The sequence below is a fragment of the Artemia franciscana genome, chromosome 4 (genome assembly GCF_032884065.1).
Source record: "Artemia franciscana chromosome 4, ASM3288406v1, whole genome shotgun sequence".
Taxonomy (NCBI): domain Eukaryota; kingdom Metazoa; phylum Arthropoda; class Branchiopoda; order Anostraca; family Artemiidae; genus Artemia; species Artemia franciscana.
The window spans coordinates 30,867,955-30,883,039 of record NC_088866.1 but is presented as its reverse complement, the minus strand read 5'-3'; the positions used below and the strand labels follow the sequence as shown (position 1 = coordinate 30,883,039).

The following is a 15,085-nucleotide window of genomic DNA, read 5'->3' as shown; positions in this document are numbered from 1 at the left end:
GTATTTCTAAATGGGTGTACCAGATTTGATGCCCCTCGTGTATCGTGGCTATGAAGATCACAATTAATGGAGAAAAAATTTTCGAAAGAAGAGGGAAGTATATTATTAATAAATTTATATGTGAAAATACTAACTTGGTAGTCTCTTGTTTTTGAAATATCAAAAAGTTGATTCTTAGTATAAAGTTCATTAATATTATGAGTAAATAAAGTTTTAGGTGATAAAAGTTTAACGGCTTTATTTTGGATTTTTTGGATTTTTTTACAACATGATACAAAATTACTAGCCCATAAAGAGCAACCATAGCAAATATACGGGTAAAAAATAGCAAAATAAAGTAACCGAAGAATTTTATAGGATATTAGGTTTTTAACTCGGCGAAGCACACCCAGAGATCTGGACAACTTTGAAGCTATAATATTTGAATGTGTTTTCCATGATAGATTTTCATCAATCATAAAACCTAAATACTTTGTTACCTTTACTCTTTTTATTTGACTTCCGTTTATTATTAATTCTAAATTAGTTTCAATACTTGATATCCGAGAAAATAGAATGTAGTTAGTTTTATTATAATTTAAAGTCAAAAGATTGAAATCTACCCACTCAATAAACTCGGTCATTGCCTTTATCGTTTTATCAAAAAGTAGATCAACTGATGGAGCAGCTACAAGTAAAAGAGTATCGTCTGCGAAAAGGATTATACCAGCCTCTGACAAATAATACTTAATCCGATCTATAAATATTAAAAATAAAAGAGGACCTAGTATAGAGCCCTGGGGTACTCCGCAAGTTATCGTACTAGCTTCAGAAGTAAAACACCCATTCACCACAACCTGCTTTCGGTCACTTAAATAAGATTCAAACCAAGACAAACTCTTTCCGGTAACACCGATTTTTTCCAGCTCAAGTAATAACTGTTTATGGTCAATCGTATCAAAAGCCTTTTTCAAATCCAGGAATAAAGCAGCTGGAATCAGACCCGCTTCAAACGACGTATTTACCCAGTCAACAAGTTTAATGGTTGCCATTTCTGTGGACATTTTTTTTCTAAAACCAATTTGAGTATTTATAAGAATTGTATTATTTTCAACGTAATCAGTTAGCCTGGATCCTATCACCTTTTCATATATTTTTGAAAAAAAAGGGAGGATAGAAATGGGTCTTTTGTTTGAAGGGTCGTCTCTCTTACCTCCTTTGTGCAATGGTATTATTTTAGCCACCTTCAAAACTTCCGGGAAAATTCCTTTTTCCATAGACTTATTAATCAAATTACATACAACTGGTGTTAACTGATTTAACTGATTTAGCAATCTTAAGAGAAATCCCCTCTACGCCACTTGAGTTTGATTGGATTCTACTGATAATTGTACTCACTTCACTTATGCTACAAGCATTAAAAACCAGCTGATTTTCTACTGGAATTTCCGACTGAACTATTTTGGGAGGCCGCTTAATTCTTTTCCGAGCATCGTCACAAAGTTTCGCTCTCTCACTAGAAAAATAATCACATAAATAATTCACAACATCATTTGGGGTAGTCAAATTCCCCCCTCTCTGTTTGTAATTTATTAATAACTTCTATTTTACCCTTTTGACCCAGGAGTGAATTTACTGTTTTGCATGTTTTTTTCATATCACATTTATGCTTCATAAATTCATTTTGTAAATATATTTTTTCAGCTTTCCGTTTTAATCCGTTTAAAGTATTCCGGTAATTTTTATACTGCTGAAAATTAATGACAGATGGTTCACCTAGGTATATTTTATACAATTCATTTTTCCAACTTATAGAATTTAGAATGCCCTGTGTAATCCATGGTTTCTTATGGAATTTCGTACTACCTCTTTTAAGTCTTCTTAGAGGACACGTATCATTCAATATCTTTGTAAATATTGCAACAAAAATATCATACGCAACCGACGGGTTATCTTCTTCAAAAACTGGAGTAAAATCTGCATCATCCATTTCTCTCTCAATTTTTTTTAAATTATCATTTCTTAAATCACGAAAATATGTTTTATTTATTTGACCATGCTTATTTATAATCCTGTAAGATTTTTTTATTTTACTAAGAAGAAAAAGATGGTCGGATCCATCCGTGAGTCCGCCCTCAATATGATTCATTGCCATAAGGAAGTACTCAACAAAAGAAAGCAGCAAGTAAATCAAGATTTTTCCGCTCTTATAGCAAACGTCGACCAACTACCAAACAAAATTAGTAAGCTGAAATCTTTGGTAAATGCAAATGATTATGATGGTTTGTGTTCAAAGAATTCAAGAAACCAACTTCTAGAATCGCATGTCAGTTTGCAAGGCTATCGTACTGTATTCAATTTCATCCACGTCATCCAATTATTGCCCCCAGTGAACACTGGCACTGGTCAAAACCTCGTACACCGTCACCCTAATTAGCTACTCCGCTGGTTGCCTCTATGCTGAAACTATTTTCTTCGATATTTCAATTACTGAGAATAAAAGCCATCCTCCTGCCAGAATTGGCTGTGTTTACAGAAGTCCATCTGCCCAATCACTAGAGAAAACAGATAGGAAACTAGCAGAGCTCATCCGCAAGATTACAGACTCCCACCGTGGGGTCTTACTAACTACAGGTGACTTCAACCTGACTAACATAACCTGGAAAGACCAGTTTACCTGTGTCTTTTCTGGTCCTACGATTCCAATCATTGATATTGTTCATGATGTTCTTCTCCACCAAATCGTCAACCAGCGCCTATACGTTTTAGAGATGATCAGCAACCAAGCCCTCTTGACTTGGTATTTCTCTGAAGACGAGCAGTACTTCTGTCCGCTTCATACGTGCCCGCAATTGAGAAGAGTGATTATGATGCCTTACATATTGGAACAACATTTCTCAGAACAACAAATTGCTACATCAAGAAGACCTTCATTAATTATGAGAAGATTCGAATGGATCCTAGAAGCGTTGCATGGGATGACGTCCTATCTGGCTCTCTAGAACAGCAATCGCAGCGCTTCAAGGAAATACTAATAAATTAAGCAAATCAGTACACTTCAAGTAAACTTGTACCCAAATCAAAAACACTCCCAGTAATGACAAGAGAGGTTAAGAAGGAAATCGACCGTAAAAGCAGATATTGAAAGAAAGATAAACAGCACTAATCAGCTAATCACAGAAAGAAGTATTGCAATAGATGGAACAATCTTAAAAATTTGACGCTGGTCTTGCATACGAACTTGGAATCTAAACTTACTAATGAAGCCAAAACTAACCCAAAAACGTTTTGGCAGTATGTCTCTAGCCAAGACCACAATATAATTAAAAACTGATAACCAAGCAAGATGGAGAAGTTGCAGTGACTAATAAACTTGCTAATTTACTGAACCAGTAATTTTTCTCAGTTTTCACTAATGTCTCTGATTGCCCTTTACCTTCCCCACCAACTACAATATAAAAGCTCCAATGGAAAGTACCCGAGTATAATCTACATATGTCCTTAAACGTTTAAAAAAGTTGAATGCTAACAAGTCACAGGACCTGATAATATACATCCCAGGCTACTAAAAGAAATTGCAGAAGTGATAGCAGATCCCCTCACAAGAATCTTCCAGACGTCACTTACCACTGAAGAGCTTCCTGCAGACTGGGTAGTAGCCAACATAATTCTGGTGTTCAAAAAAGGTAACCGCACCAAACCTGAGTATTGACCTATTAACCTAACCTTGGTTGTAGTTAATGCCTAAAAAAGCCTAAAGTCAGCTTCAGATGAGGAACATTTTAGCAGCTCAAGCTACCTAAATTAAGCTCCAGATCAAGAATTCGTCAAATGTAGTTTTCAAGAAGAGTAGTTAAACACTGGAATGAATTGAAGGACTCTACTGTCAGTGCTCCTTCCATCCAGTTTTTCAAAAATCAACTTGACAAGGAGTGGGAGAAGAAGAAGCAGTGGAGGTTCGACTGGGAGTAATCGCCACAAGAGCACTACAGGTCTAGAGGACCTTAAAGCTCTCAAATGGATTAAGTTGATTAAGGTTAGGTTATATTTTGGTAGGCTGATTTATAACTAGAAATCAATGTTGAAAAGCATCAAACCCTTCTACTTCTTTTCGAAAATGCCTTGAAAGTCTTAGCCCAAATTTCACACTTCTACAGATGTATTTTGCTCATTTAGAAGTGAATAGTTGTTTTGACAGATGATTTCATACAAGATGGCTAAAAATACGGTTTGTTTTTAGGTTTAAGATATATTGAATTAGCTTTTAAGCCTCCTCTCCCCTTCTGTAGCTGCTTATAGGTGTAATTCACCTAAGAAATGTCCCAGCGCACCCCTAGAAAAACTTTGGATAAAACACATTAGATTGTGTTAGATTTTTATGAATAATGTGAATATGTTAAATTTTATTCGATTTTGTGAGATGTATGGTAAATATTTGGATTACCTCTGTTGGGAGATTTTTTTTTTATACCCAAGAGTGATGCGGGAAGTGACCATGGTTCTAGATCAGATATGGAGTTTATATTTATCTGTCTCAATCCCAAATAAATTTAAAAAAAAAAACACCAAAATAAACAATTCGATATCATATACACACAAATATCGGGCCTCAAGAATGAATCTTAGGGAAAAAAAAAGAAAAAAAAAACAAGCAAATAATTACACATTTCATCATTGAGCACTAAATTGTCTCTTTATAACTTATCTCAACTAATTTCATATACAAATGCTATACGAAGAAGATACGAAGATACGAAATATACAAAGAAGAGAACTGTGTAGTGATACGTGGAACTGACTCGTCTGAGTGGCGTTAATTTACGGAAATTTGGATTGAGGGTGTGAGGAAAAAAAAATTATTTTTTAAAATCTAGAGGGATGTTTTTCAGTTTAATGAATAAAAGTACTGAAAAGGGTTATTTTCAATGTATATGGTGGAAAAACGCAATTTTTAAAATCTAGGAGGGAATACCCCTCCCCCTTCTGCCCTTCCAATTGACACCACTGGATCCCCTCCCTCAAAGTTACGGTATCGGGATGACTCTTGAGCAGTAATAACGTGATTTATATACGATCTTATCAATGAGATTAATGCTAATTCCAAAGCAGTAAATACCCAAAAGAAGATATTGGCATGAGACTGAAAAAACTGTATATAGAAAAATATTTTATCCAGGTAGATGGCACTGTTTTTTTTTTGTCAGTTGCACAATGTTTTTATATTATGATCTTCTTTTCAGTTGCTGTTGCTGAGCTTTTGATGGAAATTGATTAATGATTTTGGTTTATTGGTAGACGCTATATATTAGTTTGCTAAATCAAAGGTATTTAGCCATTTTTAGTGCAACCAATATTGTTATGGAACTAGGGAAGCTTCACTTAGGCAAAAGACATAGTTTCATTTTTACAATGCCTTTCACAACCAACTGTTGCCAGTCTTATATTTCACACCAAAAAATTATAAAAGGAACCCTGAAAAACAAAAGAATATATGTAGGATCTAGCTCAAAGTAAATAAAAAAGTAAAAAAAAGTTGTTTTTTATGAATGAAGGCATAAAATCTTCGTTTGTCTTTCTCTGTGTGATTATACAGTAGTCAATTTTGGTAATTTTCTTATTTTATTCTAGCAAAGAAAATTATTATAATCTCTGAATGCTGGCAAGATTATCAGAATCGTAATAAACTTGTTACAAAGTCTATAACAAGAATATGCAAAATCGACTGTTTAGACTCGCTTTATTTATTTTTTTCTGTTTTAAGAGTGCCTTTTTTGGACCGTGTACTAGAGATAGATTGGTGAACATTGGGTTCGGTTGAAACCCCATGAAATATTAGTTTCTTTTTTATTCTTCTTAATTTAATTTTGATGTTAAGTTAAATTCAAATTGAATGAATTTTGTAATAAATAAAAAACCTTTTTAACATATTGTTATTATTTAATTTAGTAATTGTTGTTTTATTTAACTTATTATTATTAAGTATATTAATAATTATTATATTGTTTAAATTATTATTCTAAATTAAAATATAAAATTTTAAATTAATTTTTTTATGTTAAGTTTTTTTCTTAAATTCTCAATTATTAAGTAGTGTACTATTTTTTTTTTAAATTGAGGCTATAAAGGAATCTAATCAAGCAGGCGTTGTCTTTTTTTTGCTTTTGTGTACATTAAAGAATTTTGGATTTATTCAAGAAGCATGTTTTACTGTGCGTCTTTTTTGGCGTTTAATTTTGATTTTTTTTTTCTGTATTGTAAATTGTTTCCTCTTTTAAATAGAAAATTGACAGAAAGGAAAGATCAAAACTTTGTTTTTTTTTTAACATGGATCATACATTAAATATAAACTGCAAGCACCATAGATAGTATAGCAAGATCCAGCTGAAGAAATTTTAGTTAATAACTGAGTTTTTTTTTTCTAGATTCACCCACAGTTGATGTCTCTAGACAGGATTTGGTTGTTCGTTTCAACATGATTTATTTCAGTTTTATTGATTGTTTAATTTAAAATCATGTGCTACTCCCCTGCCTAGCTTGCGATTTTGGAGATTTTTGAGGTGGGAGATTGGATTTTTTTTTCTTGTTCATATTTTTTGCTGGTATACTTTTTTTTCTCTCCACTGTTCCTTCCTGGCCAAGGAGCCTTATAGGGGTGAGTGTGCTGAAATTGTTTTGTTGTAAATTTACTGTTGATTAAACGCACTCAGAACTATGTAATAAAGTAACATTATATCCTATACTAAGAAAACAAGAGTAAAACTTTGAAAGCATGGATATATAGACACACACAGGTCAGATCCCGAGGGAGCGATCAGGGAACCCCTGGAGGGAGGGAGAGAAAGGTTGAAAAAAAGGTATTTAGCATCCCTACTCTTTCTCTATTTTCCTTCCCTCTCTCTCTCCGTCTCCCTTTTGCTCATTTTTTCTGTCTTATCTAGTAAATACTTTTTAATAGTTTGTTTTTCTCAGGTATTTAGTATCTCCTTCTCTCTCTCTTTTTCTCTCTCTCTCTCTCTCTCTCTCTCTCTCTCTCTCTCTCTCTCTCTCTCTCTCTCTCTCTCTCTCTCTCTCTCTCTCTCTCTCTCTCTCTCTCTCTCTCCCCTTTAGTAAACCCCTTTTAAGAATATTTGTTTCTCAAATTCAAGTTGAATATAAAATTACATAAATTTGGTCAAGGTGCTTTTAATGATGTTGCGTTAGATTTTATAATGATATCTAATATTTCTGAATAATCACCTCTATTACAACCATTTGATTACCCCAAAACATGATAAATTTTATTACTGAAAGGGGAGGGGGAATCCTTACTCGTGACTCGTCTTAAGAATACTCCTGGAATAATAAGAAAATTGGTGACCGTAAATTTTCGTAGTTTTAACCCTTCAGGACCCCTGATCCGAAGAGTCGAATCAATAATCAGTCTCATACTTTCAGGTTGGTTCCAGAGAAGATTCAAACGTTTACATTAGACAAAAAGTAAAAGCTGGTGATGAATGCGGCATATCAGTCAGTCACGTAATATTTCCTCGCTCGATCACCCAAGATCAATTGATAGCCGAAATAAAGAAACTAAATTCTGATTCTAATATTCATGGCATTATTGTACAGATGCCCTTAGACTCTGAAAACAAAATTGATGCCACATTGATAACAGATACTGTAGACCCGGAGAAAGATGTGGACGGATTGAATTCAGTGAATCAAGGTCGTCTTGCTGTCGGAGATCTGACAAGTGGATTTATTCCCTGTACGCCGGCTGGCTGCTTGGAATTGATAAAAAGGTTTTTTTCTTCTTTTTCTTCTTGATATAAAGTTACTATTATATTTTATAGGCCTACAATATAAATATAATAGCAAAAATAAATATAATACAATAGTAAATACTATTTTATATATAATAGAATATGATTATATAATATAAGTATAATTTAATATTATAAATAAATAAGTATAATAGTAAAATTAATATAGTATGTTTAAAGTAATACTAATGCTATAATTTCTTACATATAGCAATTTTTTGCCAATAGGCTAATGAAAGTAAGGAGATTCTTCACAAATAGCCATCTGCTTATTCACTCATCTATAGCAGTTTAAAGTAAGACTGTCCAAGATATACACGGCAAAAACGAGGTAGAAGGGCCGCAAAATCGTCAATTGAAGGGATCTGTGCTCAGCCCCAGTGATTTTTTTCTGATTTGAAACTAAAATTACTCATAGGCTAATGAAAATATGGAACGTCCTCAGAATATTTTTTCTCACTCTTCCTTAGAAAGAGCCATCTGATTACTCAGTGATACTCAGAAAGAACCCTCTGCTTACTCACTCATCCTCAGAAAGAGCTATCTTACTTACTCATTCATCCTTAGAAATAGCCATTGTCTTAATTACTCCTCCTCAGAAAGAGCCATCTGCTTACTCAATAATCCTCAGAAAGAGCCATCTGCTTAATCACTAATCCTCACAAGCAGTCATCTGTTTACTCACTCATCCTCAGAAAGAGCCATCTACTTACTCACTCATCCCCAGAAAAAGCCATATGCTTGCTTATTCATCCTCTGAAATAGCTATCTGCTCACTCAATCACCTACGGTAATCTTAAGTAAGTTTGTTTGAAATTCATGCGACAAAGACGACATAAAAGAGCCACAAAATTTTCACTTGAAGAAAGCTTTACTGCCTCAGATAGTGGCGTCCATCGGGGGAGTTGCCATGCCTCCCATAATTCCCCCCTCGTAGTTGAAAAATGACTTTCTGGGGGGGGGGGATATTTCTGTTGAGAGATGCCTTTCTTTTGGTATTTTCACCGGAAAAATTGACAATTTTGCCCCACCCCTCCCCCGTAAAGTTTCGTGAATTGAAGCCGCTGCCCCCTCATCCCAAGAAAAAAAGTAAAGCAGCGATAGTATAAGCAGTTTGTAAGTGTAAGGTACCTTGCAGAAAACAACATAAAAGGAGTATTAAAGCCACCATTTGGAAGTAGGTCAGCTATTGTGATTTTATTTAATTTTTTTGTGAACTGAAACCAGGAAGTCGGCAAATTTATTTTACCCCTTGTATATTTACGAATGACGAAAAGCTACAGAATTTTCGATTCCATTCAGGAAAGCCCCGAAAAATTTCGGCATTGCGGAAGCAATGACACTATAGTTGGCAATATATTTATTGCTTTATTTCATCTTACATTCCCTACATCATCTCACATTGCTTTATATCATCTTTCATTTTGTGTACTTTCCCTTCAGATCTGGCATCGTTATTAGTGGTAAGAAAGCAGTGGTCATTGGTAGAAGTAAGATTGTTGGCACTCCTGTTGCTGAACTCTTGAAGTGGAACAACGCCACCGTCACTGTGTGTCACTCTAAGACGACAGGTCTAGAGCTAGAGGTGAGTCCCTAGATCAAATGTGAGTCTTCAAATTAAAAAGTGAGTCGTTAATTAAGTCCTTCAAAGTGCTGAAGTTAAGCTTAAGTGAAATTACATGGTTCCTGGAATTAAATACGAGTCCTTTAAAATGTTAGTTCTTTAATGAGAAGGTGACTCCTTAAACTAGTCCTTAGGTGACTTAGCCTAAATTTTTTTGGTTAAATCATTTCTTAAATTTGACGAGTCCTTAAATCAAATGCAAGTCCTTAAATTAAAAGGTGACTCTATAAATTATTCCTTATGTGAAATAGGCTGCTTTAAGTTAAACTAGTCGGTAAATAAACTAGTCCTTAACTTCAGACATTAACAATCTATTGATTAGCAATGACAATTACCCTTTTCAAGGTGAGCTTTATTTTCTTAAGTGTCTTGTTGCCATATGGGTTTAGCTTATTTTTGGCTAATTTTCCTCCTGTGTTTCTGTTTTTTTTTTCAAATTTGTGCCGCCTACGACCCAAAACCACTTAACTTCATATGGAGGTTTTTTTTCGTTAAAAACTTAATTATCAATAAAGAATTCTAACCACCCAACTTTTTCTCACTGTCCTTGGTACTTCATTAAAAAAGGGAAAGTCAACCACTTGGAGGTGCATTTTTTGGGGGAAAGTCTCTTTCCTTTTGTACTAACATCCAGTACCACATATTACCGACTCTGGAAACAACGATTCTTTCAAAGTAGGAATTTAGGACATCAAATTTACCTTATCCCCCATTTCAGTTATTTTTCTCGTGTCCAAAGGATTTTTTTACGTTTTTATAATCTAGTGGAGGTAGCTGCTATCATGTATCTCTCCTTACCTACATCACTTCTTGCTAAACCCGTGCAAGCATGCCAATATCCTATTAGCAAGTTTTTATTTCTCTTTCAGTCCATAGAAGAAAGAGTCTAGTGTTTTGTAAAATTGCATGTAGTTGAGGTAAACTATAGCAGACATCTAAGTTGTTGGCAGTAGTCGCCTTGAAATGGTCAAAGGAAGCTCATTCAGTTGGTTACCGATAATGGCGGCGTCAGTGCTACTGATGACAATTATTTCTTATCGCAGCTCGTGGAATAATCACTCTCATTTTTTCTCAAATTCTATTTAATTGCAGTGTGCTAATGCAGACATCTTAGTTGTTGGTATTGGTAGGCCTGAAATGGTCAAAGGAAGTTGGATCAAACCAGGCTCGGTAGTCGTTGACTGTGGCATCAATGCCATACCAGGTAATCAACACTTTATTATTGATATATTAATTTTAAAAGCTAAGATTTAAAAACTAAGAAAAACAAGTTTTTCAAAGAAGGTCCATCAAGCCAGGAATGAGCAAAAATTAAGTTAATTAATCTTCCAAGCGTAAAACTACCGCAAATCACTATCAATAAATAAATGAAACTCAAAACGAACAGAAATTATCTGTTGATAAATTAATTTTAAAAACTTCCACAAAACAAATTTTTCAAAGAAAAGTAAAGAGCTCCATTAAGCCAAGAATTTATATATCCAAGAATTAAGAATTAGAATGCTTCCTTGCTAACAGCCTAAGCAAATTTTTCTGTAATATAGTTTAATCATAGGCAGCGCAATAGCGCTGGCTAAGTAAAGAGCGATATGGGCACAATGTATTATTATTATTTTTTTGGTGTTTAGATCAGAGCATTTCGTATCGAAGGAGTTGTCGTAGAAACTTCGAAAAAGGCTCGTTTGATTGGAAATTGAAAGGACTAGTGCCCTTTTTAATTGTCAGGGTTGATTGGAGGGCAAATAACACCCATCCCACACCCACTACTTCCCAAAACACATCCAATCAAATTCTTAAGATAGCCATTTTGTTCAACATTGTTAAAGGTCCGGAAATTATGTCTTTGAGGATGGCAACCCCCACCTCCCCCGCAGCCCTCGGGCTTAGGGTTGTAAGTTATGCCCTGGGAGCATATAATGTTTTTATAGAAAGGGTGGTCGCATAAACTTCGGAGTGGGATCACTGGATTGGTGTCCGGAAGCTCTTGTGCCCTTTTAATCAGAAGTTCTAGTACTCTTTTTAAGATTCAAATTTATCGGTGGGCAGATACCCCCCCCCCCCCACCCACAGCTCATATTTTCCCAAAAATGTATCTGATAAAAATTTTGAGATGGCCATTTGTTGTCGTACAATTTGTTCATTGTTTACACGCAGTATATGTTATTGAGAAAGGTATGCATTTTTAAACTTTACTTTCCAAGAAGACGAAGGGTATTTAAGTGAGCGTTTCAGAGAATGTTACGGAGAGTGTTGAACTAAATCAAAAGACGCTATATGCATGCACATTATCAAAATAATGTATCTCAAGAACTGATTTGGGTATTAAGTTGAAACTTTCAGAGAATTCTTAGAGGGGAAGATCATGGCAACAAAAGGCAATATGTGCACACTGCTGCTAATACTACTGTTACTGCTGTATTTACTACTACTATTTCTATTGCAACTACAAGCATTGAGATGAAGATTTCAAGGATAATATAAATATACAGGTTATGAAGAAGGACATATCAGCAGTGTCATAGCAATGGCTCATTGAATTAAGTTGAAACTTCGAGAACTTGATGAGAGGGATGTTCAACCGACCAGAAAGCAATTGGTTAATACTACTGTTGCTAGTATTACTACCGCCATTCAATACTATTACTAGTAATATCAGTAATACTACTTTGACTACTATTACAACTATATCTAAAGTCATGAAGGTGAGATTTTCAAGAAATTTTGAGCGGGGGGGGGGGGAATGAACTGAATCAGAAAATTCCCTCTTTATGCAGGTTGTCAAAAGTGTGTAACAACAATTTCCGAGGAAGTGTTTGGTTTTTGAAGTTGAAACTAACAGGGCTTGTCGTGAGGGATGTTGAACTAACCAAAAGAAAATATTTGCATCTTAATGCAACTGCTTCTACTCAAGTTACTGCTATTGTTGCTCTTATTACTACTTCTTTTACTACTACTGCCATTAAAGCTTAGGCTACCAAAATTGATACTACAACTACTGCTACTACTACTACAGCTATTAAAACTGAGGATATTAAGGCAATAAATTTCCCTCTAAGTATGATCTTCCCCTCTTAGTATTCTCTGAAAGTTTCAACTTGATACCCAAATCAATTCTTGAGGTACACTATTTTGACAATTTGCATTCATAGAGCTTCTTTTGACTTAGTTCAACACTCCCCTCAACATTCTCTAAAAGGCTCACATGAATACCCTTCGTCTTCTTGGAAAGTAAAGTTTGAAAATGCATACCTTTCTCCATAACATATACTGTGTAAACAATGAACAAATTGCTTAACTTACAGCCCTCATCCAGAACTTTCGGGTGGTTGACATCCATTAGTACAGTCTCTACTCATGTTTGTAATACTCTATGCGGTTAATGCTTAGGAAGCAGATCAAATTTTTTCGACTAAAAACCGAAATAAGATATACTAATAATTTTTTATGCTGGATTCAAAATAGAATTAGGTAAATTCAGCTTCTCATAGTTTGGGTTTTTTGTTTTTCTTTTTTTTTTATACAAAGTTTAATTGCTTGCGATAGGTTTTCTTATGCTACTGTATTCCAAATGCAATTATATTCTTAATAATTCCCATCATCCTTTGTGTAATGTCTTTTTAGTTTTTTTTTTTGTGGAATGTTGGCGATTTCAGGAGAAAGTCTGATGGTATTTTGAATTTATCGTCGGGATTGCAGTAGTATGGCTTTCATAAAAAATTCTGCAGTTAATCATAAAGTGCATGGTGTTGCACTTTGATTACTAGACTTTTCTCCTCTTATTTGTTAATATTCAATATTCGTACGTTTTAAAAATTGAAAGCTAAAAATAAAACATTCCTTCTTTCCTAAAACGTGTACAAGGATGAAGCCTGTTTTATGATAAATAAAAAAAAATTGCAAAAAAACATCCCTTGGTATCAACAAAAACTCTCGAGCCTCTATTCTAGGGGGTCTTGAACAGATGTATTCATATACTTTGGAAATATGATAACTACATATTTGACCGGCTTCTTGGTACTGGTATTTACTCTCTTCATAATTGGGTAGTGCATGAACGATTATCCCTTGTGTATCCTTATTGAATTGGATTTATGTTGACATAAGAATATACATATACTTAAAATCCGAAAAATACAAATTGAAAAAAAAATAATAAAAAATGTACAAGGACCGATGGTCCGAGCTGTCTTCTGAAGTGAACTTATGGACTCATCCGACCAAGCTGCCGAACTGACGAAAGGCGGCTCTTGACGAAAAAAACCCGGCTCCTTTGCTACAATTATATAAGCGAAATATACTACATAAATATTATAATTTTTGCATTGTTGTATTGCTTCGTATTCAGGAATATTTTCCGGAAGATCGGCTTGAATTTCTAGTCTTTTAAGTTTTTCTTGAGCTTTATTAATAATGATCATTAAAATTTATTTATTTTCATTGATAATTTATCTTTTCTCCAGATCCGACAAAAAAGTCAGGACAAAGATTAGTTGGTGATGTCGCCACTGAGGAAGCAAAAGCCGTAGCCAGTTATATAACACCAGTTCCTGGGGGCGTTGGTCCAATGACTGTTGCTATGCTTATGCGAAACACTGTTTTTGCTGCCCAAAAATATGCTGAAAAGCTTTATTCCAAAAAGTGGAATCTTGCAACACTGCCTTTAGTTTTAAAATCACCGGTGCCAAGGTATATTTTTAGAAAAATTCTTAGTTTTGGGCGCAGATAAATACTTAGTTTTGTATTTATTAACATTTATAGGTTTTCATTAAATTTCTTTTTTACTTTCCACGCATTTATTGTCTTTTGAAATATAGTTCCTGATTAGAGTCACAAAGCGGGGTCTTTTTTTCTATAGATAAGTACTAAAACCTCATCTCTTAGACATTTGAACGGCTAAAAGTCGAATTACATGGGCTTTTTTTCTCAGAAAATAGCTTCTAGCAGAGATTTTTGACCACTGTAAAAAAAAAGAAGGTACTTGTATGATAAATCCCAATCACTCAAATTGTTCATTCATTGACGCATTGTAGAACAGTGTTTTTTTCATTAGTTTCTTCCAGGTTAGCGGGAGACAAGACAAAGAAAAGTGACAGAATAGAGGCATGCAGACCCGCTATACTTTACCCCCCCCCTCTTAGTGTGCAAATATATAGCCCAAATTTGTATCAAAAGTATTATGTTTTTATCACATTAAGGTATATTTCATTAGCATTGATTGTCAGAGAAACAAGTCCTACTTAGATAGAGAATAATAGGTCGAGGGTATATCATACAATTGCAAAAAAAAAATTAAAAAAAACGGTTTCAAATTTTATACGTTTTTTAGCTATCTAGTTTGGTTTTAAGGTTTTTGACTTTACCATAGTTTTTCGCAATTTTATTTATCAAGCAGTTTTAAAATGATTATTTTCTCTAGCTATTTAGGTTTAATGGCTCCCCTAGATTTATAATCGAAAAAGGCGTGTTAAAAGATTTCAAAAATAGAAACCAAAGGTTGAAAAAATATCAACTTTTCAGGAGAAAGGAAACAAAACTGATCTTAGAACTTTTCTAATTGGGCATGGAAATAAATAAGTTTCAGCCTATGTTTGTCTGTTCAAAGGTTAATGCAAAAAAGTAAATTTGTAAGGAGCTTCACCCATCATGTACAAGTATTTCTTAGATTTGAAGTACCTAACAA

The 15,085-nt window shown here is 34.3% G+C and overlaps 1 protein-coding gene across 2 annotated transcripts in view; it reads left to right on the top strand.

Annotated features, from left to right (window-relative positions):
• The window catches only part of LOC136026287 (C-1-tetrahydrofolate synthase, cytoplasmic-like), a 98,043-nt gene that overhangs the window by 13,174 nt on the left and 69,784 nt on the right, over window positions 1-15,085 (top strand). For both annotated transcript variants that reach the window (XM_065702688.1, XM_065702687.1), the window contains exons 3-6: window positions 7,414-7,760; window positions 9,225-9,366; window positions 10,498-10,609; window positions 13,866-14,091. In XM_065702688.1, the coding sequence (XP_065558760.1) occupies window positions 7,414-7,760; window positions 9,225-9,366; window positions 10,498-10,609; window positions 13,866-14,091 (827 nt within the window). The remainder of the gene's footprint in view (window positions 1-7,413; window positions 7,761-9,224; window positions 9,367-10,497; window positions 10,610-13,865; window positions 14,092-15,085) is intronic.